This window comes from Urocampus carinirostris, chromosome 5 (assembly GCF_059441175.1).
Source record: "Urocampus carinirostris isolate Australia breed hairy pipefish chromosome 5, RoL_Ucar_1.0, whole genome shotgun sequence".
In the NCBI taxonomy this organism is placed as follows: Eukaryota; Metazoa; Chordata; class Actinopteri; order Syngnathiformes; family Syngnathidae; genus Urocampus; species Urocampus carinirostris.
In genome coordinates this window covers 3,310,916-3,338,750 of record NC_142353.1, presented here as the reverse complement: position 1 = coordinate 3,338,750, position 27,835 = coordinate 3,310,916, and the positions used below count along the sequence as shown (strand labels likewise).

The 27,835-nt window shown below is 37.9% G+C and overlaps 2 protein-coding genes across 3 annotated transcripts in view; one reads left to right on the top strand and one right to left on the bottom strand.

Annotated features, from left to right (window-relative positions):
* Positions 1–1,374: 1,374 nt before the first annotated feature.
* trpm6 (transient receptor potential cation channel, subfamily M, member 6) lies at positions 1,375–26,304 on the top strand. The gene is made up of 40 exons (XM_088335344.1): positions 1,375–1,534; positions 4,230–4,309; positions 6,975–7,013; positions 7,146–7,335; positions 7,434–7,647; positions 9,662–9,786; positions 9,870–10,041; positions 10,358–10,532; positions 10,602–10,725; positions 10,817–10,889; positions 10,992–11,092; positions 11,299–11,433; positions 12,158–12,211; positions 12,313–12,447; positions 12,533–12,658; positions 13,720–13,982; positions 14,164–14,392; positions 14,538–14,690; positions 14,769–14,924; positions 15,013–15,141; positions 15,249–15,500; positions 15,572–15,746; positions 16,543–16,657; positions 16,739–16,935; positions 17,038–17,170; positions 17,622–18,036; positions 18,135–18,693; positions 18,908–18,993; positions 19,383–19,485; positions 19,650–19,690; positions 19,779–19,843; positions 19,941–19,966; positions 20,038–20,085; positions 20,198–20,263; positions 20,344–20,636; positions 20,830–20,912; positions 20,990–21,195; positions 21,806–21,857; positions 21,972–22,084; positions 22,735–26,304. Exons 1-40 carry the CDS (start codon positions 1,532–1,534, stop codon positions 22,821–22,823), a joined length of 5,793 nt encoding a protein of 1,930 aa, XP_088191470.1. The 5' UTR covers positions 1,375–1,531; the 3' UTR covers positions 22,824–26,304.
* rorb (RAR-related orphan receptor B) overlaps positions 23,673–27,835 on the bottom strand; it is a 60,672-nt gene continuing 56,509 nt past the window's right edge. For both annotated transcript variants that reach the window (XM_088335346.1, XM_088335345.1), the window contains exon 10: positions 23,673–27,835. In XM_088335346.1, coding sequence (XP_088191472.1) covers positions 27,671–27,835 — 165 coding nt within the window. In that variant the 3' untranslated portion in view covers positions 23,673–27,670.

Here is a 27,835-nt window from a genome sequence, read left to right as displayed (position 1 = left end):
AACACCAACCAACCTGTACAGGTGGGGGTTGAGGGAGGACCCAACGTGCAGGCTATGTGGTGGGAGAGGGACACCGGCGCATATTCTGGCAGGATGCCAGATTGCTCTTAGGCAGGGCAGATACCGCTGACACCATGACAAGGTCTTCGGTGCACTGGCTTACATCTTGGAGCAGGAAATTTGATTGAGCTAATTGTACCATGGGAAGAAGGATGCAGCGAAGCCCATGAAAGGAAAAAACGCCAAATATCAAGAGCTGGTCAAACAGTGCAGGGACAAGGGGATGGCAGACCTGGCTATTGCCAGTGGAGGTTGGGTGCAGGGGCTTCCCAGCACAGTCTGTATGGGACACATTGACAGCTCTGGGAATAAGTGGAAGGGAGAGGAAGGCAGCTGCCAAAAGGGTGGGGTAAGCCACGGAGAGAGCCTCTTGCTGGCCCTGGAGTAGGAGAGAGGAGTTTAGCTGGGGACCAGGAGAAGATGGGCAGTGACTGGCTATCACTGCCGGCCCGCCAACTCGAGGGCGTTGTGGTTAAGGTTCGAAACGCCCAGTGACGGTTGGACACCACCTGACGACATCTTTTCCTGTTTGAAGGCTACAGTCACTGTTTAAGTGACTGCAGAAGTTGCACTGGTTAGAAGTGTATGTTATTTATATATGGCAGCACGGCGGCGCAGTGGTTAGCGCTTGTGCGGCACAGTTCATGTCATGGGAACCTGTCGTGGGTTCAAATCCAGCTCCAGATTTCCTGTGCGGAGTTTGTATGTTCTCCCCGTGCTTGCGTGGGTTTCCTCCGGGCACTCTGGTTTCCTCCCACGTTCCAAAAACATGCATTTCAGGTGAATTGGCCGGTCCAAATTGTCCCTAGGTGTGAATGAGCGAATGAGTTGTCTGTCCCTGTGTGCCCTGCGATTGGCTGGCAACCAGTTCAGGGTGTCCCCTGCCCACTGCCCGGAGATGGCTGGGATGGGCTCCAGGAGGGGGAGAAATGCAATTTTCTCTCCTTTTCACATTTTTTTTTCATTTTTCCTTCCCTTTTTGTATTGTTTTACTTTTTGTCTTATTTTTTGCATCTTTCTTTTTTTCTTTTTTTTCTTTTAATTTTTCTTATCTTTTTTAAATCTCATATATACACAGAGACATCTAGTCGGAAAATAATACACACTGTCTCTTTAACTTTCATATTGATGCATGGGCGCAAGTTTGAGACTCCCGCCATACAGCATTCCTTAATGATTCGTTATAACCTGGACAATTTCAAACTTCACAAGTTTAAAGCGGCTCATTTGATCAAATAGGACAATCTCCGCTCGCAGGGCGGTAGGAGCCCACATGAGAACTGCGGAAGAATAGAGAGGTGGTGTGAAGACGGCCACCGTGAACTTGTCAAATCTTTCTAATTGCCAGTCTTAAGTCATTGCCCTTTGGACTTCTGACTGATAACAGAGCCGCTCTTGTGATTAATAGGCTAGCATTAACCAAGGTGTACTTGCTCGGAAAACACGTCCTAAGATAAAAATTGCTTCGAAAATGGTGAGTTACTCTAGGATCTTATGCTATTTTATTACTACGGTTTCACTTGAAAAGCTAGGGATTTTCTTGATTGAACATGGTTGCATTTTATTAGGAGCTATTCCAATAATGATTTAGGCTACTGTCCTGACATTAATTATTCTTGTTAGATTCTTAATAAAGCTACTTTATCAAATCGAATTGCTTTCCTACTTCTTGTAATCACCTAAATTAAACTTCGAAGGTCTACAAAAACCGGTTGACAAACACAATTAAGTGATTGGTAAATAAGAATAAGAGGTCAAATGACTGGTTTGTCAAAGCAAAAATAACATTTATTAAACTTTTTCCCCCTAATCAGTGCATTTCCTTTTTGTTGAGCATTTGAATTAAAAATGAACAGAATTTGTTATTATTGTAACTTGTCAAATGCACAATGAAATTATAAAGTGCCATTCAGAAGGTGTAACAATTTTTTTCAAGGTAATATTCTTTTTTCAAATAATAAGATAAGGGGTAATAGTATAAAATATAGGAAAAGTTAAAATTGCTTCTCATAACTTCACATCATTCACTCTAATAACAAAATAAAATCAAAGCTGGTAACCTAGCTATTTGTTTTTGGGAGTGCACATTTGCAAACATGTAAACAAATCTCAGGAAAGGGATGTGATGCGTGTGTATATTTCCTTCCAACAATAGTTAAACGTCTGGCCTTTGTTGAATGCTGCTGGAAATGCTGCCCACCCAAGAGAGACCTTGAGAAAATGGAAGTCATAACAAGAAACTAAACATTGCCATTAGGTGGATTTTTGGGCAGTAGATATTTTGTAGATCAGGGTTCAGGAACCTTTCTGACCCAAAGAGCCATAAAAGCAAAAATATTTTGATTTTTTTTTTCTTGTGAGAAGAACACTAAATATTTTAAGACAACATTCAATAAAACAGCCGAACCCGCTTTTCAGACAAAATCTAATTCTACGGCACATTTTATTTCACTGTGTGACGTTAGATGATTTGATTAAATATATGAAATAATAATTATGCCAGAGCCTGTGTCCCATATCAATATAAATACTGTATACCATTTAAAATTCGTCCCTGCTGCAGTTACATAAAAGTTTTGAGCCTCATATTTGTACTAAATAATGGTTTTAAAACAAGGTGCAAGCAACGTTCTTTTGTAAAAATGTTACAAAATACGGTAAACGAACATATTTACTTTCAGTATAGACAGCGCTGGTCGAAGGAGAAAGAGTGTACGCTCCCTGTGTATAGCTCTGTCCATTCGCACCGCTTACCCAATCAAATTGCTTTCGGTGATTTGTTTTTGGGTAAAATGTTTGTTTTGGGTTAAAGTTTGTTCTGTGGCTTTTCAACATAAAGTCTCTCAACAATGGGCATAGATTGGTCCGAAATTCTTCAAGGATTGACATTGTCTCGGCTCTGCTTAAGCAACAATTTGATCCACATAAGGCAAATTAATTAAGAAATTAGACAAGTGTTATTTTATGACTCGTAAGCCATAGGTCCCCGACCCCTGTTGTAGATCATCCAAAATTCTGTAATAGTCTAGCACCCAAGCTTGAATAAGGTTATGGAGTTAAAGGAAAACCAGAGTTCTCTTTTGATTTTAACTGAGCTTCTGGTGAGGCCCTTTGAAGTAAAGTAAAGTAAAAAAGTTAGAGTAACTGGAACATTCGCGAATGTGTAGGAATTTCTTACAAAAGAAAGTCAGCTATAACGAGTTAGAGTAACTACTGCTTGCGAGGTAGCTATGAGGGTTTGCAAAACCAGGTCCTAAATATATTATTTTAAAACAATCATTCACTTAAATTAATTTGAGTTCTTGATGAAGTAAAATCCAGGTCAAGTGTATTTGTAATTTGTTTACAAGAACAATTTGTGTTTGTCAAGTCAGGACAGTGGCGATGTTGATTTTCAAATTATGATAATTATAATTTTCTTCATTATAATTGATAACTACATAGTTGTTTACATTGTTTACTACGACATTAGACATTGCACTCCAGGATAAAGTGCAAAAAAGACGCAAGAGAGAAAAATAAAAATAATAAGAAATAATGTCTGTATAAATAGACAACAAATATTTAGAAGGTAGTGCTTGGAGACTGAAGTTTTAAGTGCATCAGAACAATAGTGCAACTAAAGTAATGTCATGACATTTGGCAGCAACATGATCCCAGAAGTGGTCAATATATAAGTTATTTCTGTAAATTTTTCTATACATAGGCATAATATACATTTTTCACAGTCTTGTGCGCTTGTTTTGGGTGGTGATGCCCCTGGAGAAGAAAATATCTCTGTCCGCAAACTTTTAATACTCAATACTGCCCCACTGTTCATTATTTTTAAAAATCACAGTTGTTACAGGCTCTTTTGTTTCTTTTCTTGCAATTGGTTGACTCTCAGTTTGGTTAATGTCAGTCTGCAGGCGCCAGAGCATCTTGTAGTCTCCATGTCCCATTAAAAAAAAGACCAGTTTGAATTATTTAATTACCTTGCCAATTAAAACAATTGATCAGCAATTTTTACCTATTATTTGATCAGAATTGCTCCTTTTTCATGAATTTACAGGTCTAAAAAAATGCAAACCTCCAAATGTTAAAAGGCTATAATTGGGGTATTAATTTGGACGTGTATGAGAGCATTTCTATTTGATGTACATTTGTATCATTTTCCTTCCACGTTCCAGTCATGTAAGTCATGGATTGAGGAAACCTTCTCCAAGAGAGAATGTTTGAAATTCATTCCCTCCTCTCGAGATCTACACAGGTATAACCAAATTTAATTTATGATCAGTATAATACTAAAGGTTCATTGCAGGTTCCTTTTTTATTTTATTTGTTTATCTCATCTCATCTCATTAGCTGCACCGCTTATCCTCAGTAGGGTCACGGGGGTGCTGGAGCCCATCCCAGCAATCATCGGGAAGTGGGCAGGGGACACCCTGAACTGGTTGCCAGCCACTCGCAGTTTATTTGTTTATATCTTTACTCATTACTGCCCCCTCTAGCTTGAAGTGTAACTGGAGCCTTTCTGTCAAGTCTTGTGCATGGTGCCATTCCACCTACCCCATCTCCAAGAAACCAAGTAATGTTAACACGAAAATGTTCTGAACTTAAGGAAGCTGCTGAAGTATTTTCTATATTTAAAGTAATTTGTGGCATTGCAACAAAATGCATTTGAAGGTCCCCAGTGCACCTTTGCCACAGCCAACATGCACAACAATTGGACATGGCTCACAGAATTTATATCAGTAAAATAAACCATTGAATATCAGTGATGATTTTTTTTTTGGGTGCATTTCCAATATTTTAGGAAAACCTATTAGTCCATCGCCACACATAGCCATCTTTGGCAGGTCCCCTAACGATCTTTCTACAACTCCTTGTGATTAAGGTCTATACAAATAAACATGACTTGACTTGACTGTTATTCAGAGTGTTTTAGCCTCTGCTTCTTTGATAGTCCATACAAGGATTCTACTTTTGTGGAAGTACTCAGAACCACCTGCCTTTAAAACATAACTGCGTGATATACTTTTTATTGCTCAAATTGGAAAAAAAATAACATTTCATCTTAGAGGATGTGACAGTAAATTTTATACTCATTTGAGAGCCTTTGCTCCAAGTCAAGTCATGTTTATTTGTATAGCCCTTAATCACAAATAGTCTCAAAGGGCTGCACATACCACAGATTATTGCAAACCACAGACTATTATTACACCATCCCCTGATCTAAAACCTACATGTCAAGGAAAAACTCAAAAACCTCAACATGAGGAAAATGAAGAAACGTTGAGAAGGGACCGCACATGAAGTAATCCCCCTTCCAGGATGACAAGGCTGCAATGGATGTTGCAATAACAAATAATACACAGATATTATCAACATAAAATATAGGTTATTCATATGCTATAGAATAGAAGTGTGTTTTAAGCCTAGATTTAAACAGTTCCACTGAAGTTGCAGATCAAATCTCAGGGGGAAGCGCATTCCACAGCACCGGGACCCGAATGGAGAACGCTCTCGAACCTGCGGATCTCTTTTTGGCTCTTGGGATCACTGGTAGACCAGCCTTTTCAGAGCGAAGGGTCCGGACTGGAATATAGGGCGAAATTAAATCTGAAAAATATGAGGGAGCAAGTCCATGCATGATTTTGTAAAATACCAACAGAACCATAAAATCACATCTTAAGCCAACAGGGAGCCAATGCAGGTTAGCTAAAATCGGGGTAATGTGATCAAACTTTCTTGTCTTAGTTAAAAGCCTCGCTGCAGCATTTTGTACCAGCTGAAGGCTCTTGATTTTGGACTTCAGGAGACCGGAGAGTTGTGCATTACAGTAATCGAGACGGGAGGTAACAAACTCATGAATTATCATCTCTGCATCAAACTGAGACAGCATAGGGTGAATTTTAGCAATGTGGTGAAGATTTAAAATAGCTGTTCTAGTAATATTCTTAACTTGTGTTTGAAAGGACAGATTGGGGTCAAAAATGACACCTAAATTTTCGAATGAGTCACTCCGGGTGATATTACATTTTTCAATGTTCAGAACAGTTTTGGAGAACAAGTCACTGCATTTAGATGGACCAATAACTAACATTTCGGTCTTTTCAGAGTTAAGGCGCAAGAAGTTGAGTGACATCCATTTTTTTATCTCAGTGACGCAGGCCTCCAAATTTCCACAGTTTAGTGTGGCAGATTCCTCCATCGGAAGATATAGTTGAGTGTCATCTATGTAGAAATGGAAACTGATATTATACTTGTGAACAATATCACCTAATGGAAGCATATAAATGCTGAAAAGAAAGGGCCAAGTACTGAACCCTGCGGAACACCACAGGTAACACTAAAGAGCTGTGATGTCATTTCACCATATTTAACACAGTGCGTACTATCTGAGAGGTAGGATCTGAACCATAAGAGGACGGTTCCTGAGATTTTGGAATGTTCCCACCTGACAACATAGTATGATGGACCTAGAAATCAGGGTCTGATGACTGCTTACTCTAAATTGCGTCTTGCAGCCCCTCCTCCTACCACCCATACTTTCTTATATTGGTCCAAGGCTGGGGATCAGAAACATTGACTGTTACTTGATGAACAAGATGCTAGCAGTAACAATATAACGTTTAGTTCAGTAGCATTTTAAGATGTTTCCTTTTTTGTGTGTGTGTGTGTGTGTGTGTGTGTTTAATTTATTTTTTATTATTTTATTTCTTTGTTTTTTTTCTATCATTATTATTCTTTTTATTTTATTTAAGAGGCTTGTATGTTTGGGGGGGTTCTTCTTTTTGAATATTGAAATGTTTTTATTATCTACTTTTTCTTTGCAACGGGGAAAAAAACAGAACTATTGTCTGTTACGTTGAATGATTTTGTCTAACCATCAAATGTTAATGGTTAAAGTTGAAGTTCATCAATTTTTACAGGTGCAATCCAGTATGCCAAGTATGTCAAACCTTGATCAGGTATGGCTTTGCTGATTCATGTGACACATATTTATAAACATACTGTTATTTTTAATAATCCAAATGATCAGTCTATGAAATATCAATTAATGTCTTTGATTTTCTTTTTAACAATGAATATCCTTTGCCCAGGTGTTGCTGTGGCCGTCTTATGGTGGAACATTCTTGGGAAGAGGCCCCTCCACCCACATTTATCTTTCCTAGCCCTTTACAAGATGTTTCAGAAAATTGGTCTTTAGAACAACACACCAGAGCAAGTCCCACCAATGCTTATGGCACTATAGACTTTCAGGACACCGCAACTCGCGTCTGTCGGGCCAAGGTTAGTGATTACGTGGTGCGATCCAGAACCAAACATCTTAAAGTTTGTTCAATTGGATTAGCAAGATGTTGAACCCTTTATATTTTCCTCCCTAATAGTATGTTCGTGTGGCCGTGGACTCAAAGCCAGAGGAGCTGCTCCAACTGATGTTGAGAGAATGGCAGATGGATAAACCAAAGCTTCTACTTACTGTCCATGGAGGATCTGAGAACTTCACACTTCCTCCTAAAGTCAAACAAGCCTTCAGTAAAGGCCTGATCACTTCAGCCTGCAGCACAGGTGCTTGGATAATTACTGATGGTATCAATACAGGTAAGTTTTATTTTGACAAATGCTGCACATTCCCAAAAAATAATGTCTGTTTACATGGCAGTATTATAGCAATTTAAGACGCAGAAGGACACTCTCGGTTACATAAATGGTCTACTAGGCAGCATTTGGTGCTGGATTCGTGCAGGGAACGAGAAAAACACACCAGAGGGTGTCTACTCTGTCTATTTAGTAGGTTGCGATTTTTTGTGTTGTAAAATTAACATCAAGTTCAATTAAATCACCTACAATATGTACGCAAGGTTTCTTTACACACTCACATTTTTTTCTTTCCTTGACTCCACTGCCCCCCTTTCCTTAAAAAAAGACTGACATTTTTGACAAAATACATTTAAATCCTATTTTTTAATTAAAATGTTCTGAAATGTATTACTACAGTATACTTTAAGTTTTTTATTTTAAGTTCCTGATTGTAAAGAAGCCACTAGAGGGCAGTTCATACTGGTTTAAACGTTCCGATACCTTAAAAGGTTGGTATTGGTACTTGCCCATCTTTCTTTTTTTTAAACATTTATCTAAATATGTAAGTTTTCACAGTTATACTTAACATATTTCCACGTCTAAAAGGAGTACCATACAAAATTGCCGGTTAGGTGTGCCATTACTATATTTAACTCACAAATGAGCTGATAATAAGACACGTGCTTTATATACAATTTGTCCTTGTACACTTCAATATTTAACGTTGTCCTGGTTTGCACTTATACTGATACCGGCTTATAATAACAACACACACACAAGCATACAAGTGTGCATATTTAAAATTAGAGCGGGGAACAAAACTTATTTTGGCTTTTGTTTGTATAATTATTGAAGACTAAGTATTAACATATGTTTTTATCATCAATAAACCATCAATATGCGTGGGCAGGGTAAAACACACATATTGAACGGGCACAAAAAGTGGACCAGGAACAATTTTAATTTTATTCTATTTTATTTTTATTTTTACCAGTAATAGTCATCCATCAAATCCAGTCCTCGTCCACTGTTTCAGAATTGAACAGCTGCGCAAAATTTCCAACAAACGGGAGGGTTCCCTCACTTTCTTCACTTTCAGAGTCACTTTATTTGCAGTCTCTCTCCTTGGAAATGATGCTTTTGGGAAAGCCCGATAATTGCCAGCAGACACATTAGCCCAAGCATCTACAATCTGACAATCCACCGATTCCACCAGGAATAATAGCAAGCTCAGAGTAAATTTGCTTCACTTGTTTTTCACATCGGCTGTGACGCACCACGCTGATGAGGCACCATTGTTGAGACGCCATTGTTGACCAGCCCCAATGTCAGATGACGCTGTCCCCCGCACACCAGTCGCCATTTTTAGAGATGCTTCAAGTTGTGTTGATCACATGACCATTTAAGATGTCGGCCTCAGTTACATACAGTAATGTATTTTTACAAGATCACGCTGTTATTAAACAGTTTTTATTATCAGATATGTACATGAGAAATAATGCCGGGAATAAGAAGTAATGCACATTTAAAAAAGACAGCATGCTGATGTGAAAGATACTGTGGAAATGTACTCTTGTGATTAAAACACCATCCCTTTCTGGTGTGGCATCAACTGCCAAAATAAAAGTACTGTCAATGGCAACCCCTGCGTCAGGTGTTGGAGCTGGACATGGGCCAAATATAGTCACAGAACAACCGCGATGCATGAAAAAACACAATTGTCTGCATAACGCACATACCCGTTTTTATATATACTGTACAATCAACGGCCACACTTCTCCCTTAAACATTCTCATGATGTCCTCTACTATGCCCGCCTTACAACAACGCATGCATCACACTATAGGGGGCAACACTCACACAGGACGCACCGCACCAAAGGGATTGCCATACGTTTTAAAATAAATGTATACCTTTATGTGCGCCTTATAGTTGTTAACATTTTGCATTACAAGTTCAATTCCATGTTAATGTATAATACCCTTTGAATTTCATGTTTGCCATTCAAACAACTGTTCTTGCCATCTTATCTCAGGTGTTTCCAAGTATGTGGGTGAGGCAGTGAAAACTTTTGGTGGCCACAACTTGAGGAAGAGGAACACAATTGGGCTCACACCTTGGGGAGTGATAGACAACAACACAGAGCTTATAGGAAGAGATGTGCTGGCTCAAATTACTTTGATCTTTTTTATCATTTAAACAATATCCCACTCATCATTTGTCCCCTCCCCTTTATTGTTCAGGTCTTCAGACCTTATCAGCCTCTAAGGAACCCTTTAAACAAGAGGGCATATCTTAACAGTTTTCACTCCCACTTTCTTCTGGTAGACGATGGAACCTTGGGAAAATATGGTTGTCAAGACGGCCTGAGGAAGAAATTGGAGAAACAAATCCAACTGATGAAGATACATCCCCGTGAGTTAATCCAATTTTATACATTTAATTATTAAGATGAAAGCAAACGGACTTTGATCATATAACCATTATGTTTTTTTAACCCGTTTATTCAAAAGTGAAAGAAACAAAAACAACTCATTACTTATTTTACAAAGCACCATATTAGTCAGTGGTTGGAACCTCTAGTTAACCATTTTTGGTTGAGTGTCTGAATCAGTATCCCTTGAATGGTTGTGTTCATTAACTGGTGAGGCTGTATTTACCAATGCTGTTACAGTGTCGCACTGTTCATATCGCTACATTTCAAAATTGTTTCGCTATATGTGCTCCACAGGTTTGAACCAAAGAGTACCAATGGCATGTGTGGTAATAGATGGAGGCCCTGCTGTTGTGTCCTCAGTGCTGGAGTACGTCCATCAAAACCCCCCTGTGCCGGTCTTTGTTGTTGAGGGTTCTGGAAGAGCTGCTGACCTGTTTGCCTTTTTACATAAGCACACTGATATCGACAGGTATGCATGTGCTTCCTTTGGTGTTTTATGTGAAACGTGTTGCTTATTTGAGTTCTGAATGTATTACAGCCAGTTACATGAAGACATTAAAGAGGGCTTCCTTGTAAGCATATGTGAGGTGTTTGGAGTTGATAGAAAAGAAGCATCTAACCTTTGCACTATGCTTATGGAATGTATGAACCACAGGCAATCCGTAGGTCGAACAACAATTTTATTATTGTTGTTTGAATTATTATTATCGCATGCTTGTTAGACATGCACTCATTAAAATCAACATGTTTCAGATCACCATCTTTGATTCAGAATCCGAAGACCAGATAGCCCCAGATGCTGCCATTTTGAACACAATTCTTAAGGGTACTTGATTTATTCATTTGTTGATGATTTGGAGTTGCAGAGATTATACATAGTTTTCTCAGAAAACGAATAAATCAACATTCATTTTATATTCATGAGCAGGCACGAAGGCCAGTGCTGCAGAGCAGCTTAGTATGACACTAGCCTGGGACAGGCCTGACATTGCACAGAAACATGTTTTGGTGCATGGACAACAATGGCAGGTATGACTAGTACTGCATGTCTTCCTCGCGGAATTTTACCTTCTTATCGAATAGTGTGTGATTTAAGATTTGGTCATGAAATTAAATCGTTCCTGACTTGTCACTAAATCAAATAATCATAAAAAAATAATAGTTATGATGAAAATTGTGAAATATCACCATTTGTAATATTTCATTAGGACATTCTTGCGGTTGTATATTCATAGGTGGGTTCTTTGGAACAGACCATGCTTGATGCTTTGCTGATGGACCGTGTCAGTTTTGTCAAACTGCTGATTGACAACGGGTTGACAATAAGTCGTTTTCTCACTCTGCAACGCCTGGAAGAACTTTATAATGCAGTTAGTATTTTTTTTTTTAATTTTGTATATATATATATATATATATATATATATATATATATATGTGTGTCTATCAACACGTTATATTGGGTATTTATATATTCAAGTCAGTCAAGTCATGTTTATTTGTATAGCCCTTAATCAGAAGAGTCTCAAAGGGCTGCATAGATCAAAGACTATTGCAAACTATTATTACAGACTATTATGACAAATATTATTTATTTTATTTTATTATTAATTTATTTTCAACACAAGGATACTGCTGGAAGTGTGAATTTCCCTACGGGGATGAATAAAGTATCTATATATCTAGCTCTAGTATATCATAACCTATTTAAAAGTATTTGTCAATCACATTATTTTCAATCAGATAGTTTATTGTTCTCATTTTCTTTGGGTTCTTTGTCATATTTGAATGTGTTTCATTCCTTTGCTAAGCCCGCGTGAGTCTTTGGTGCTTTTTTTCGTGTTTTGAAAATCACAAGAGTTATGTGCACATGATGTTTCTCTACTTATACTTGACTTCATCTTGTGTGCTGTAAAATATTTACTCACTGATGATGCTTGTATAAGTCCCGCTAAGAAACAAACCTGAGCCAACGCCACTGCTAAACCAAATCTTTCATTTAAAACCAAATTCACATTGTATTGTACTTCTAATTGGGTTCTTCCCAAACAAAACTATAATGTGTCTATGATAATTATGTGAATGTTTGCTTCTCAGCCTCAGGGGCAGACTGACCATTTTCTTCATCATCTTGTTGAGGATGTGAAACAAGTCAGTACAAAAATGGTGTTACTATGGCATTGTATAACACAGACTATTATTACACCATGTATTGTGTTAATTGAATCAACATGTGTATATCTTTGTGGCAGACGTCTCTTCCTCCTGGGTACCGTCTGTCTCTCATTGACATGGGTTTGGTCATAGAGTACCTCATGGGAGGAGCGTATCGTAGTACCTATACACGCAAACACTTCAGGAATGCCTACAATGGACTGCAGAAAAAAGTAAATAACATTAATGTATTTTGTCAGACTTATTCTACTGTTATTCAACTGGTTGATTAGTGTTTGTTTGGTGCCATGATTACAGGAAGGGAGACGTCTGAACGCCTCTTTCTTGTCTGAACAAAAAGTTGGGAAAATACCAAAGCCCCTTTGGAGTGGAAGTCTTCAAGAGCCCCATTTTTATAGAACTGCTCAGCCTTACAAACGCAGGGTGGGTGGGGAATTTATATTTATTTACATAATTATTTTTATTCGCTTTTGTTTACAATTTATCCTTGGCTGACCCTTCATTTCACACATAGGCCTTCAATAGTGCTACATCGGAATCAATCCAACTCTCAATCATTATTTCATGGCTATAAAACACTTACTGCAGACACATGAAAAAACATTCGTAATAACGTTATAAAAAAATCATATTTTTAGGAATATAGCCACATTTACTCACCAAAAATAATTTTTATTTTTGCACATGATCCATCCTCCTTTATTTCCCCGTACAGATTATCCTTGAGCTTCAGTTCCATCAAGAAGTTGTTTTCTTAGGCCAATGAAGCTAATGCAATTTTTAAAAATAAATTTAAGGCTGAAAATGTCCGTTCAACAAAAGCAGTGGACACGGGGATATTTTCTTACCCTTTTATTGTGATACTTCCACCACCGCTCCCTGGCCAATCATAGTTTGTGAAAGCGTAGACGTTTCCTTAGACCGGCTAAAAGGCTCTGTCTCTGCTAATTTGAAATGTGATTTGCTGAACTAACAGCTTTACAACACTTATTTTACATCTCCGCTCGTGCCCAAATGATTGTAAAACCCTCAGTGTAGATTTCTAACCTTTGCAACAAGTACTGTAATGGCTGAAATGTTATTACTGTAGTTAAATACTTAGATATCAAAGCACACATCAGTTAGCAGTGCAATCTGGTGAAAAGCAATGCAAGAAGTTGACAGACGATTTGGAATTTTTTTTAAGCATTCATGGAAAAAATATAGTTGACATCACAGGATTCAGATATTTATTAGGTCATCAAAAAAGGCCTTGCAGACTACTATAATTTTCAGTAAATTTATAGTAATTTTTTGTAAACAATAAATATATTTAATGTTGATTATACGTCAATTGATATTGTTTTTTTTTAATTAATTCCTTATTTATTAAAAAAAACATCTAGCTTTTTTCGTCCTCCAGTTTTTGTAAGATAATGCCCGTTTATTTTTCTCAGTTGTCTTTTCAATTTTCTTATTCCTTTTGTCTTTATTTTCTAATCTAGGAGTCACGCAATAGAGGTGAAAAAGCTTCACGGAGTTCTGGTGTTTTTCAAGCGCCACAGATTTTTTCTTTCAACTTTAACGACGTGTTTGTGTGGGCCGTGCTTCAGCAACGCCAGCAGATGGCGCTCTTCCTATGGCAGCATGGCGAAGAGGCTCTGGCTCGGGCCACAGTTGGCTGCAAGCTTTACCGCTCCATGGCATATAAGGCACGACAAAGCAGCATGGATGAGCGCATAGCAGAACAATTCAAAACGAATTCCTTGTGAGTTTGAATGAGAATGTTGTTTGAACCACTATAAAGGATTCATAACAGTACTGTATATATTGGAGAAAACAAGTCCTTGGACTTTTCTCAATACTAGTGCAGGCTTTGTTGTTTCTTTAGTTTCTCCTCATATTACAAAATTGAACAGTTCTTTCATTTTGATTTTAATGCATCTTAGTGAATTTGGGCAGCTGGCTGTGAATGTCTTGGACTGCGCTTTTCGTCAAAACGAGAAGATGGCAATGAAGCTGCTTACTTCTGAGATGGAGGCCTGGAGCCACTTCACCAGCCTGCAGATAGCCGTTTCATCATGTCACGGACCTTTTGTTTCGCACTCTTGCACGCAGATGCTCCTCACTGATCTCTGGACAGGTTCGCTCAACATGAGGAAGAACTCATATTTAAAGGTATTGGCGTTGCATACATTAAAATAGATTATGTTAAGATTTTCTGCAAGACTAAACATCGTTTATGTGACTTCTGGCTTGATTTTAATCACTTGGAGTTGATTAAGGCTCATGCGTGCATTTGACTTTCCCTGCTTTCTTTCAGATCATTCTGAGCCTACTTATGCCCCCTGCCGTTCTGCTACTGGAATTTAAAAGTAAAGCTGAAATGTGTCATGTTCCCCAGTCTCATGAGGCGATTCTTTTTAGCCGTGACACTCTCAATTCACGAGAAACTCGAGATGAAACTGATAATGTGGTACGTAACTATACACAGCATTTTTCATGAATATAGATGATAAGAATCCTGCACCATTTTTGAAATCCCATCTCGCAGGCTAACCATTATCCAGACTACGGACTTCCCTATTTTGACCTGTGTCAAAGCTCAGGGTCTAAAGGAGTTTTCCCGATCACTTTGCATACTGTGTCTTGGATCCCCAGGCTGTATGAATTTTACACAGCTCCTGTTGTCAAGTTTTGGTTCCATACAGTAGGTGACAAATGTTTCCTATAAAATAATACATTTTAGTTCATTATTTATGTTTACTGCCATCTTTCTGTGACTGTGCCTACTGCAGATGGCATACTTAGCCTTCTTGATGATGTTCTCTTACACCATCTTAGTGAAGATGGATGATCAACCAAGTTTCCAGGAATGGTTAGTCATTTCATATATATTGACTACAGCTGTGGAGAAAACTAGAGAGGTAAAACAAAAGCATTAAGACTTGATTTCATGGGCCTGTGCTTAAGTACCAATAACCATTTGGTGGTAAAGTACGAATAATGATCTTTAATGTAAACCTCTTACCAGGTGCTGATGTCAGAACCGAGGAAGCTAAGTCATAAACTGAAGATCTGGTTCTCAGAGTACTGGAACTTATCTGACTTTATTGCCATCATACTCTTCCTATGTGGTTTAGTAATGCGTTTGCATGCTGACCCATACCGGACTGTGGGGCGGATCGCCTACTGTCTGGACTTTATATTTTGGTCTGTCAGAGTGATGGATCTGCTGGCCGTCAATCAACGCACTGGTCCTTACTTGACAATGATTACCAAAATGGTACGTTGTTGATGAACATTACTTTTGAGTGTTTGACCAATGTTCTGCTTCCGTTATTTGTTTTCTTTCAGACTTCGAACATGTTCTTTATCGTGGTGATGATGACAATTGTACTGCTTAGTTTTGGTGTATCTAGGAAAGCAATCCTGTCACCAGATGAAGACCCGTCATGGAGTTTAGCTTTTGACGTTGTGTTCCAGCCTTATTGGATGATCTATGGAGAGGTCTATGCATCAGAGATTGATCGTGAGTGCTTCATAAAAAAATGACATGGCTACCTTGTGACTAAAGGTGGTAGAATTAATCAATATCCACGCAGCAAAAACAACATTGTTAGATTAACACCAGAAGCTGTTTATATTTGTTGATACACACAAATGTTAATTTGGAACATTATTTAAGTGTAACTCTGTTGTAAATTAAACAGTATAAATATTTAACACTAATGAACAGTGGAAACTTGTAGCTACACCAGTTCAGTGTAAAAATAAAATACACTTTGTAAGGGGGTAAAAAAATGCCCACGGTTGTGTTCATACATAATTAACACTTGTAGTCTAACACAGGCAATTTTGCTGTGCATTTGATAATCGTATTTATTCTTTTTGATAAATAATAAAAAAAATGACTTTGTTTAATTAAAAATTATTTAAATGGTTAGAATTTTAGTCTTCGATCAAAGGTTTATATAGCTGTCCACAAATGCAGATTCATTATCTTAGGTTGCAAAATAAAACACTTTCAAACATTTCGGTTATGAGTTACCTAGATTCACAAATAATAAGGGTTTAGACTATTTCTGCTCCATCAGTTTATTGTATTTAATAGTTTTCTTTGGTCTCAATAGTCAATTTGTTTACAAAATTTAATGAACATACTTGTCAGCTCATGTATTTTGTGCTTTTGTTTAAATTTAAGAAGTTGTTTAAAAAGATTGTGAAAAAAAATGTCTAAACAGTTGTTGAAATAAATGCTGTGAAACTTGCTTGTTAAATGGCATTTTTAAAAAGATGAATGCATGTTATTTATTGTGTATTAACAGCTTGTGACAATGGCCATCCGTGTGCTCCAGCTTCCTTTCTTTCGCCATGCCTTCAAGCCGTCTATATGTTTTTCCAGTATATCATCATGGTCAACGTTCTTATTGCATTTTTTAAGTGAGTACTGTATTTTCGGTTTCAAGGTGAAATCTCATGGGCGGCATTCTTTTTATTTGTGTGTTTGCTTTTCCTATTCAGCAACATCTACTTTGATATGGCGTCAACATCCAATAAGTTGTGGAAGTACAACCGCTATCGCTACATCATGGCCTATCAGGACCGACCTTGGCTGCCTCCACCCCTTATTCTTCTCAGTCACATGACTTTTTGTTTTCTAGCTGTTTACAAGCGATTTAATGGAAGTGCAGAGGGACATGAAAGGAGTTCTGGACTTAGTATGTTTTAGTTACTTATATTGTATCTTTAATTGTAATGCGAAGTATTTACTTTTGGAATTTTTTTACAAATGTTTTTTTTATCCAATGTACTTCTTCCAGAGCTCTATCTAGCCCGTAGTGACCGCAAAAGGCTGTATGAATTTGAGGAGAAATGTGTACAAGCCTACCTCTTTGAGAAGAATCAAGATCTACACATCAGCCAGATAAACAGGATCAGAGTCACAGCTGAAAGGTTGTATGGCTACCTTCATATAGCCACAATACAAAACAATCTATGCCTGTGCCAAATTAATGTGTGGGCACTTAGCACTGTTTATACATGTTTGCTTTAGACCTCAATTATGACACACAGGACCTGCAGCAGGTTGCCCAAACTATTTTCCTTGAGTTATAACATTCAAATAATGACATTTTTTTAAAAACTGTCAGCCATATTCATTGCGTACAGAAAATTGTGTGTTAGTGTTACATTAACACAGCGAATACCAAAATGAAAGATCAAACTTGAAAAAAATGTTGTCTATACTCAAAAACAGGATAAATTAATCAGCCAGAGAATATTAGTTTTAGTAAAATCACACGTTTTAGCGAAATTTTCAACTAGCATGTAATTCTCTGGCGCCCTGCTGACGACAGTGTGCTGTCAATGACACTCAAAGGGTACCTAACATGTGTTCAATCAGATCAGAAGAGTTGTGTACGATGGTGGGTGATGTCTCAGAGAAGGTCTATGTCATTCAGGACAGTCTGACTAAGCTAGATTCTGAGCTAGGTCAACTTCAGGACCTATCAGCGCTGGCTGTGGACACATTGAGCCTTCTCTCCGCCTCTGACAATCTCCAGCATGAGGGGGCTCGTATGGTTCAGTCCCAACCCATCCAAACTTCCCGACGCGCTCTCCCTCACAGTTGGACACTGCACAGAGGCAGTGCAGAAATGGATATGGCCAACATGAGGCGGCTGATAAGCAAACCTTATAAAAGTACTCCACCATCGTTGATCAAAGGCTACTTTCATAGACATGCACCACAAGATTCCCCTCTGGGAATCAGAAGCAACAGGGGCGGGAGAGGGCCGACTGAGGACAACACAAAAGAGGTATCAAGCAATTATCCTGCGTTATTTTTTTCTGCAGTATAGCAAATAAAAAAACAATTTGTATAAAGTCTGACTGGCTTTTACTTTGTGTATTACAGTTTCCTGATGCTAACCATCCTAGCCCTTTTAGTGGCTTAAGTGATCACACAATCTATGATTCACATGGACCATCTCTTTGGGGCTCTCATTTTTCACCCAAGTTGGCTGACAGTGCACCACAGTCACCACATTATAAACTGTGGAACTGTGATCCTCACCTGTACCCGAATCAAGAAGAATTTGGCATGGAAGAGGAGGAAGGAGAAGGCAATTCTGATGATGAAGACAAAGAAATAATTCATAAAGGGAATATTTTCTTTCTGTCTGACTCTGAAAACACCTCAAAAGATCTTGAAAATTGTAATGTAAGTCGGGGTGAGAGTCAACCGAAATCCCAGGCCAGACCTTTTTTCTCTCCCAGGCAGGCCCATCTGGCCAAAGACCACCCATATGACCACTACAGATCTTTGTCATCCAGTCTGGAGAATATGACTTTCTTTGGGGCACCTCAGATTCCTCGGGGTGGATCATTTCCTTGCCTTAGCGAAAAACTGAACAGGCCAGATGACAAAAGACATTTCAGAGACGACACATCTTTTCAAGGGAACAGCAGCAGAGGTAATATTGTCATATTGCCATTAACAAGGTTGAGGTATAAACCAACGTTTTGACAGAATGTGACTTGATTTGTTAAACATTATGCTGTTTTGACAGTTTTATTGTGCTTGTTTTCAAACACATAAAAGCCACATTTTGAGTTAGATAGATAGATACTTTATTCATCCCCGTTGCTGAATTGTTCGTTTTGATTGTTTCTATTTCATTTTTGCAGGGTGGTCCAAGTCACCTGACCAAGCACTAAACGGACAAAAAAGGATGACCGTCAAAATGCAAGGCAGCAGCACAGACAACTTAAGAGTTTGTTTGCTAACATATGATTATTTGGCTGTGGAGTGTAATTTGTAACTGTAGGTGCATTGTGGAGGGGGACAGTTTTTTATTTAGCATTTCTACCAGAAGCCTCTTGCGTTCTATCACTCTGCGCATAAAGTCCACCAAAAATTCTTTAGTGTTCGACTCTAAATGATCTGGACAACCTGATATACACAGTACATACAGTATATCAGGGCTCTTTGTACTTTTCTATGCACCAGTGATGCATGCAAGATGCAGAAAAAACTCCACAATGTACATTTATTGGACCTTAAACACTGTACATACAATTGTAGTTGCTCTATTCCTTTGTACATTACTTTTATATTTGCTGCATTCACTCCTGGTTTTTATTTGTGTATTTTTTAAAATAGGAATCCATACACACATTTTTGTCCGACGCTTGCTTGAAAAGATGGCGACGATTAAAAGGAGCTCCTGCATGCTGGTCAGCTTCTACCAGCCTCAGTCACCTTAGTAAGGATCAAATGAGCTTTTTAAATCAAGTGCATCTGTATTTTATCTATCAAAAGTTCAACACATTTTGATGCACATTAATGGTTATGAGTTGTTACCAAAATGCATGTTATTTGCTTTATGGTGTTGTTTAATTTAGTTAAAAATGTTTGCCCTTTTTTGAGGTTTTGAACCCTTGGAGTTTCGGAACCTGATTCTACCTCAGGTATTAAATCTGAACAATCACAGAAAGTTCAATTGTCCACTTTTGTAAATACAACAATAATGCGTTAATGTCCTTTTTTTCCCTTCAGGATCAATTGAGCCCCCCACATTCCACATTTAGTAGCTGGGCAAGATCAATGAGCTGCCGGTCTTCGTAAGTCTACTTTCTGTCTTTTTCCTCTTACTTTAGCTGACCACGATGTTCATGGATCAGTTAATCAACAGCACCAATTTGTGTTTGCCTACTCCAGGTTGCAGAGTGGGGTTGTTACTGAAGGTATTTCTAAAATATATTTGTGTGTGCGTTTATGCATAATTTTAGGAATGGTTACTTTGTCATGTATTCAGGTAGTTCTTCATTCCAGGCCACCGATATGTTGTATCCACATTATTCAGGTATTTATACATTGAATTTTTGAAAAATAATTGCTTTTTTAATAGATTATTATATGTATATGTTTAATGGTAATGTTATTATATAATACGTTTGTATCCTGTGTTTGTACAGCCATGGAAAGAAATAATTTGATGAGGCTGGCTCACACTATCCCATTTACTCCTGTTTCCATTCTAGGTACTGTTTTTGAGGCAGTCTCATCAAATAATAAAACATTCAATAACCTCGTTTTAATATTTCTCTCTCCATTTCGGAAGGTGGTGAAGAGGTTAGCATTTATTCATTAGTGGAAGTTCACTTGGAGGCTGAGTCTGAGTCAGTCACTTCATGGTCTTCACGAGGCCTGTCTGCAATGCTTCAGCCCCTCCCGAGTGAAAAAGGTTCACTGGATGGGGGCCTACGGCAGGGCTGCAGAGTGCTATGCACTTGGGCCGAAATGGAAGTGCTCACTCAAGGGATGGTTTATGTGGTCAAAGCCTTCAGACCAGAGGTGGTGTCTGCCTGGCAGAGGTACTTTCACGGTAGCACAGCAATGCAGCTTTGTTTGAGGGTGAGTTCATTGAGCTATAAATTGTATACAATTTGGAGTTTTAAAACTACAATTACAGGTGCTATCTTAAGTCTGTTCTTGAAAGTTGCAGGAATACTTCTTCAGCTTACACTAAAAGATAAATGCTGTCTGTCTTTCACTGTCAATTTGAGATTTTATAGTGTTTGATAATGTGTGTTGTCTCAATTTGAAGGAGATCCAGCAGCAGAGAGCGGCACAAAGGATGATGCAAGAATTTAACCAGCTAAAACCTGCTAGCATTGAGCATTCACCCAAGTACGTGTATTAGTCACAATTTTGGTGATCGAAAACTCCGTTAATTCAAAATTATTTTACTCTTCTCATTGTGCTAGATTTCTAGATGTATCCTTAGTCTTTTGGCATTCGAATGGTCACTGGCTGACCATTGAAAGGAACATGTCTGGTAAATTCCAAAAGTACAACAACAACACAGGAGAGGAGATCACACCTTCCTGTTCACTGGAAGAGCTACTACTAGCTTTCTCACACTGGACCTATGAGTATTCTTGCAGAGAACTGCTGGTGCTTGACGTGCAAGGTGAGTCGCCATAAACTGGAGTTATTTTTCATGGTTAATTGTGTTTAGAGCTGAAGATAACTTGGCTATTTCATGTATTTCTCTTTCTTTTTGCCTTTTGCTGTCCTTCAACAATGAGTTGGTTACATTTACTGTAAATTTAAAGAACATTTGAGATTAAAAGGGCTAGTTTTCCATTTTAAACTATTTCAAAAATTTAATTCACCGGATCAAGATACTACAGAACAATTAATCAAAAGCAACTCGCCATTATCAGGATTTAAAGAGAATATTCTCTGAGGGTATTGACAACTAACCATTGCTCCAGCAATAGAACATTATTGAAAAATGTGTTGATCACCTGTCATGAATTTTGTCTTTAAAATCCATATTTGGGACTAACGGCTAGTTGCATAAACAATACTTCCAAAATTGACAGAAAGATGAGAGAAATTACAAGTTGCATTGATATCAATCTTGTATTGGTATCAATGACTGATTGAGAGTTGAATATGGCATTAGTGTGAAAAAGATAACTGATAAACATCCCTAGTCATTTGTTTCATCCCAAATTTCACTTGAAAGACAAAGACCACTAAGTTTTGTAAATTGTATGTATTTAATTTGACAGGAGTTGGTGAAGAGCTGACTGATCCAACAGTCATAATGGCAGAAAAGCACAGGTATTACGACACCAGCCAGAACAGCAGAATGCAGCTTGAGTAGTGCAGAGATTTTCTGAAGCACCTTTTATTCTTAACTTTTGTGTCCTTTTTCACCATCTGTTTCTTACACAGGAGCAGCACGTGTAAGATGCGCTTTGGCCCTGACAACCTCGGAGAATCTGCCATCAATGCGTTTCTGCAAAAGCACAAATGCAATGCTTGCTGCCACACATTGGGCCTCTCAGGTTAGAAATATACATGAAGAATTTTCATTTTTCGTCAGAAGATAACGAATAGTAGTTGCAAGTTACAGCACTGGTGTCACCTCAATGTTGTTACTCAGGAGGCCAAAGTTGGCTCGCAGATAAATCTCCAGCAACTTCAAATGAAGACAACACATATCAACAGCCAGCTAATTAAGCCGCGAGCATCGTTTATTTCTATAACAACAGTGGTGTTTGAGGCGGGGTGGCTGGGAGGGGGTTCTGCTTTGTGCGTTTGCGTTGCGCAGCCTTTGATTACGTATTAATCATGTCTTTGTGCTGGCAATGTGCTGCTGAGACATTAGCTTTGATTAGCTATTAATTAATGTCTCTGGGTAGACACGAGAGCAGCATCTAGAGGGTAACTTGCTCGGAGAGGAACCGCGCTCAAAAACAAACAAGTGCGGCAAACAAACACACAAACATACAGTCACAGTTGTTTTGATATTTCAAAGGTATGTTGTTTCCTCTTCCTCCTCTTATGTCCTCTCCAAGATTTCTATAACAAATCAAACCAAATTATTCATGATGGAATCATGGACTTCCTCAAAGTCCTGTCAGTATTCTCTTTCTTGTGCTAATGACTGGGATATTGGAGCGACATGTCGCTTACTGATGTTTCTCTTGTTCAGCTTTAAGGAAGCATCTGGACACATGCACCGACAGCAGTGAGGCAGTGCCGGGGCCTGGGGCAGAAGCAGAACAAGAGAATGAGCAGTGAAAAAAATCCCTAAAGGGACATTGTATTATTAAGCGCATCATAAATACTAGTTGGTCGAGAAATTTGTATTTATCTAACATAACATTAGCCTCACCTCGAGGGAAATGACATGATTTTTTGCCATCACGTACTCCCAAAAAATCAAATACCTTGTAAAAGACTGGGAAAAAAAGTAGAAAAACTAGTGTGTTTTCGTCACTTTGAGTCTGTGTAGTTTCTTCCTTGTGTTTTATATTTCTTTTTTGGTTGCACTACACAATACAGCGACATCTAATGGTCAAATATTACACTGTGACCCTTTAAAGGCAGAGTGTGTAATATTTGACCACAAAATGGCACTGTATTATCTGATGTGAACGAAAACTAGTCTCAAATGAGCACCGCACAAAAGCAAAATGACAGACAAACATGGGGGCGACTTCAAGGTAGTGATTTCACCAAGTAAAAGAAATACAAATTTCTCGACCTACGATTAAAAAATAAATAAAATAACATTGTCTGATAGTTAATGTATTTTTGCCTAATATTCAAATCTATGTTTTTTTAGTAGTAGGCACTAGATATTACAAACTGTCTCCTTAAACCATCATGTTACTTTTGACCCAAGTAGGTAAAAGTACACTCACATGTTGTATCTCATTTACATGTATAACTATTCACTACACAATATGACCATATTTATGTTAATACATGTATATTTTTTGTCCTGAAAAAAATAACTGAAAAAGCACAATTTATCTATAACACGTCAGCCAATTATCACCACACATGAGTAGTTAGACAAGTGCTTTGTTCACATCAGTAATCTTATTGTGCCTGCATAAGAAAGAAAAAACAGACAGATTTTAAACCATAAAATTTATTGTATTTTTTTCTTCCCACAACAAAATGTCTACAAAAGCAATAAAATATAGAGAATTCAACAAAAATCACATCAGAACTTCACTGTTTATGTACACATATCAAAGGAGGACTCAGTAAAGGGCCCTGCATAGCTCTGAACCTCAAGCCATTCTAATCCGTAACTTGGGTTTATGCAATGCATTTAAATGCACACGCATCATGTCATTCTGATTTGGACAAAAACAACACTTTGCACAGAGGAGCTCATGGATTGATAGAGCTCAGAGTCCTGCAGAGTCCTTTATGAGCAAATGAAGAGAGCATAACATGTAAAAACGGTTTGCCAGCGTTATCAGATGCACATTTGTCTTGAGTTTTCTCTCGTTTAATGATCGGTTTCTCAAGTTTAAATTCATGACAGTAAAGCATCTACGGCCCACTTTCAATCATTCCTCTTCTCACTAACTATGGCACTTTGAAAACAAAGAATTTCCATTTTTTTACATGTAGAATAGTTTTGAATTGTGTTTCGTTAGTTCTGTGTAAAAGAGGTCCTGTAACCCCAAGTACCTTTTTCAGGTACTTGGTTACAGATTGCTACATTTTATCTGACACTTGCTCGCACGCAAGAATGTTCTAAAAAATAAATTAACAATTTCAACACTATTTGAATTGCACGCATGTGTGACGCATCCAGAAAGCTCACAAAGCATCAGCAGACATAGTCTCAGTCTGACTGTGTCTCTGTCTTTCCTCTCACACACACTGTTGATTCTTTTCAAGAAAGGTAGGACGGTTTTACAGGTGTCATGTATCGAGCAGAATATAGGCAATGTATTTAAAAAATGCGTATTCAAATGTCCGTGCGGTTTCGTCAGAGCCACCGTGTGGAATGTCGACCAGTTTGTTGTGCGCTTTCAAATGTGTTTGTCTGTGTTGATGGAGTGTTAAAGGCGTACTGAGTTCAGTCCCTAACACTGAACAAATGACTCCATAACATTCAGAAAAGTTGACCTTCCCCCACAGCATGGGCCCAAGAGTCTCTTATCCGGTTCAATAAGGCCAGTACGGAATGGGCCGTTCACTGACAGGCGATAGCAACTCACACATTCAAATGTTCTAGAAAAAGATGCGTTGTCACCCACAGTATCTCCTAAATTCCTCATGTATGAATAAAAACATTTTATTTAAATGTCCTCCATATTGTTGGAGAATTACTCAAATCCGACCTTGTTTTGGATACTTTCTTAACCCACCCTGCCAATAACCCCACCAGATCCCCTCAGTATCATGTGGAAACATAAATACGCCCCAAATGTTTCATCGCAATGAAACGTCATGCAAATAGAACTGAACAACAATAGGCTAATATTAATAGAGAATAGTAGACATAATAAGAACAATAATAATAGTAAATAGTAATAAAATAAAAAATAATCTTACAATGCAAACATGACAGTAGTAAATGCCTCGAGGTCTTATTGCTACAGTGTCTTACTTACAGTGTTGTTTTGCCACTCTTTCTTGCCAGCACATTGTCATCGCCCACCTTTCTGATTTACAGTCGAACAAGCAAAGAGAAAAAAATGTTTCACGCAAAAATGTCAGAGTCCGATTTGGAATTCACTGCCCAGCTTTAGCCAGTAAACTTCCCTAGTGGTCCCGAAAGCAGCAAAAATAAGCCGTAAACATAACCGACGACAAGTGCACACTGATATGGAGCAAAATCAATTTCTCCTTGTGCTATCTGTCACAATGCTTATAATATCATCTGGGAATTAACAAAATTTAGGTAGTACACACAGACACATACTAAACAAAGCCTTGTCTGGGCAGATTCCATTTCCAGCATATGCTGTTTTTTAAAATGCAAAAAGTAGTTCTGTTATAATTAAAAACATTTCTTCCTTGTAAATTGCAAAAATATGAAACCCTTTTCTAATGCAAAGTAAGAAAAGAGCTGCTCCCTGAGAGATGCTGTGCAGCGCATCAAGCCTTAACGAGCAAAGTGATTGTCTTACAGAGTCACCGACCATCTCTCTCGGTTGAGGGGTGAGAAATTGAATAAGCAAAATCCATGTTTAAATTGAGCATAACAGGTAACTTATTCCATGCATACAACATTGTTTTCTGAATGTTGATATCAACATTCAGATATCGGCCACTTTTTTTCTGCACATAATTGAAATATACAGTTCTTAAATAATTGCTTTTCGGAATGGGTGCCAGTAAAACAATGTACTGCATTAATTAAAATAATATATATAAATTATTAGTACTTATGTTTTATTTATTGCTGTCATCCTTTTCTGATCCAATTATTATTTTGGTCTGTCTCTCTTCAGGAAAATCAGTCATTCCAGACAATCCGTTTACAAAAATAATGCATACAGAGCATCTAGTGGCTAAAAACAGAACTGCAAAAACTTTCTAAGCCAAATCTTAAATATTAAGCTTTTTGTTACTGAGGGGCCAAACAAATTAAGGCAAACGATTTAGAGCAAAAGACAGAGTTTGTAAGTGCTAATAAATGTGGACTTGTGAAAAATACGAAAAATCCTAGTGATTGTCTATCACATTCTTTCTGTATGAATTTTCATTAAACATGATAATTGGTAACTGAAATGATTTTAGTTTACACTCTGTGTGTACAAGAATCACTGTGAATTATTGTGCTTTGCTAAAACAATGAGCTTGTGATGGAATTTAGTACATTTTCAGAATATAGTGCATTTTAATTGAGATTGCTACCCTGTTTCACACAAGAGAAAATTGGTTCAAGATTAAAAAAGGCAGTGTTACAATTATTGCTCACTGGGTTCCTTCATATTCACAGCTTTGAGTGGTGGTCCATGGACTCAATTGTGCAAATAGTGATTGGATGGATGAGGGAATATATATCAGGTCTTTGAAGATTAAAACTTTAACTCAATTTAAGATTACTTTTTTTCATCCCACCTTTCTTTCCAGTGGGGAAAATTCCTACAACCCATAATTCAAGGCCCTTTCATGTATGGATCACGGTAAGAGGAGTTTTCTTAACCAAGTGACAAGTATTATTTCAAATATGCATTTTCGGATGGGTTGATTCCCTATGATTGTTCAAAAGCAATCCAGCGTTTTTGGATTAAGTTATTGCAGCAACGATATAGAATATTATTATTATTACTGTATACATATTTATCTTGTTTTGTTAATATTCTTTACATCTCTACAGGTTTGCATCAGAAGGATGCTATTCCTTCTGTATATATAAACAAAATCCAGACAAGGCTTCTATATATTAACAAATGAAAACTGAAACCCAGTTTTACCCAATATTCCTTTACAAGTCTTAACTTTACAAATTCTGTACACAAGATAGTATTTGTTAAAATTAAAACACTTAGACAAGGAATAACCAGCCACAGTTGACCGCTTACATTATAATTAGGTCTAACTTATTTCAACAGAAGTAATACTGGAATCCGCTCTTCTCTAGATGGTTATCTACAGAAACTTTTCTAATTAAGCAGTGTCCTCCCCCATTTAGAAATTTCAAACTATTTGACCATCTTAACCTAACAAAATAAAAAAGTAACCCAAAGGTTTTGCTTTTTCAAATGAAAACAGATTTTCCGTTCCCATATTTAAAGACTGACAGCATAAATCCTCGCTCGATTTTTTTTTTCTTTTCTTAAAAAGTCTGTACATTTCCAGTCAGGAGACGAGAAGAAGCCCCTGCAAAGGTTGTGTCTTGGGGCAGGTTTAATTTCTATATACATTCTTTAGACTGTATCGGTGAACAGGATGGAATAAGTGCTGGACATTCCTAGTATGATTGGCGGTAACTGTAAAGTTTCTGGCAGATCGCATTCATCCTTGATTTCAAATCAAACCAGGGGAGTTGTGAAATGTGACAAGGACATGGTAGATATTGCCAATGTTGTCTTGTCAGACATTGTGGTCCTTTGATCGTCTTGCTCCTCCATTAAAATAGTTTGTTGCGATGATGCAACAGGCGGTCACTTGGGCATGGACATGGCAGAGTTTGGGTCAGGATTGAAGAGCTCTTTATAGAGGGGCGGGAAGAGAACGGTGACTGTTTCTGGATGAAGTTGCTGGAAAGCTTGAAGCTCCTCCGTGTGAAGCGTGCACAGAGCAGACAACGTCGGGATGCGGCTGATCAG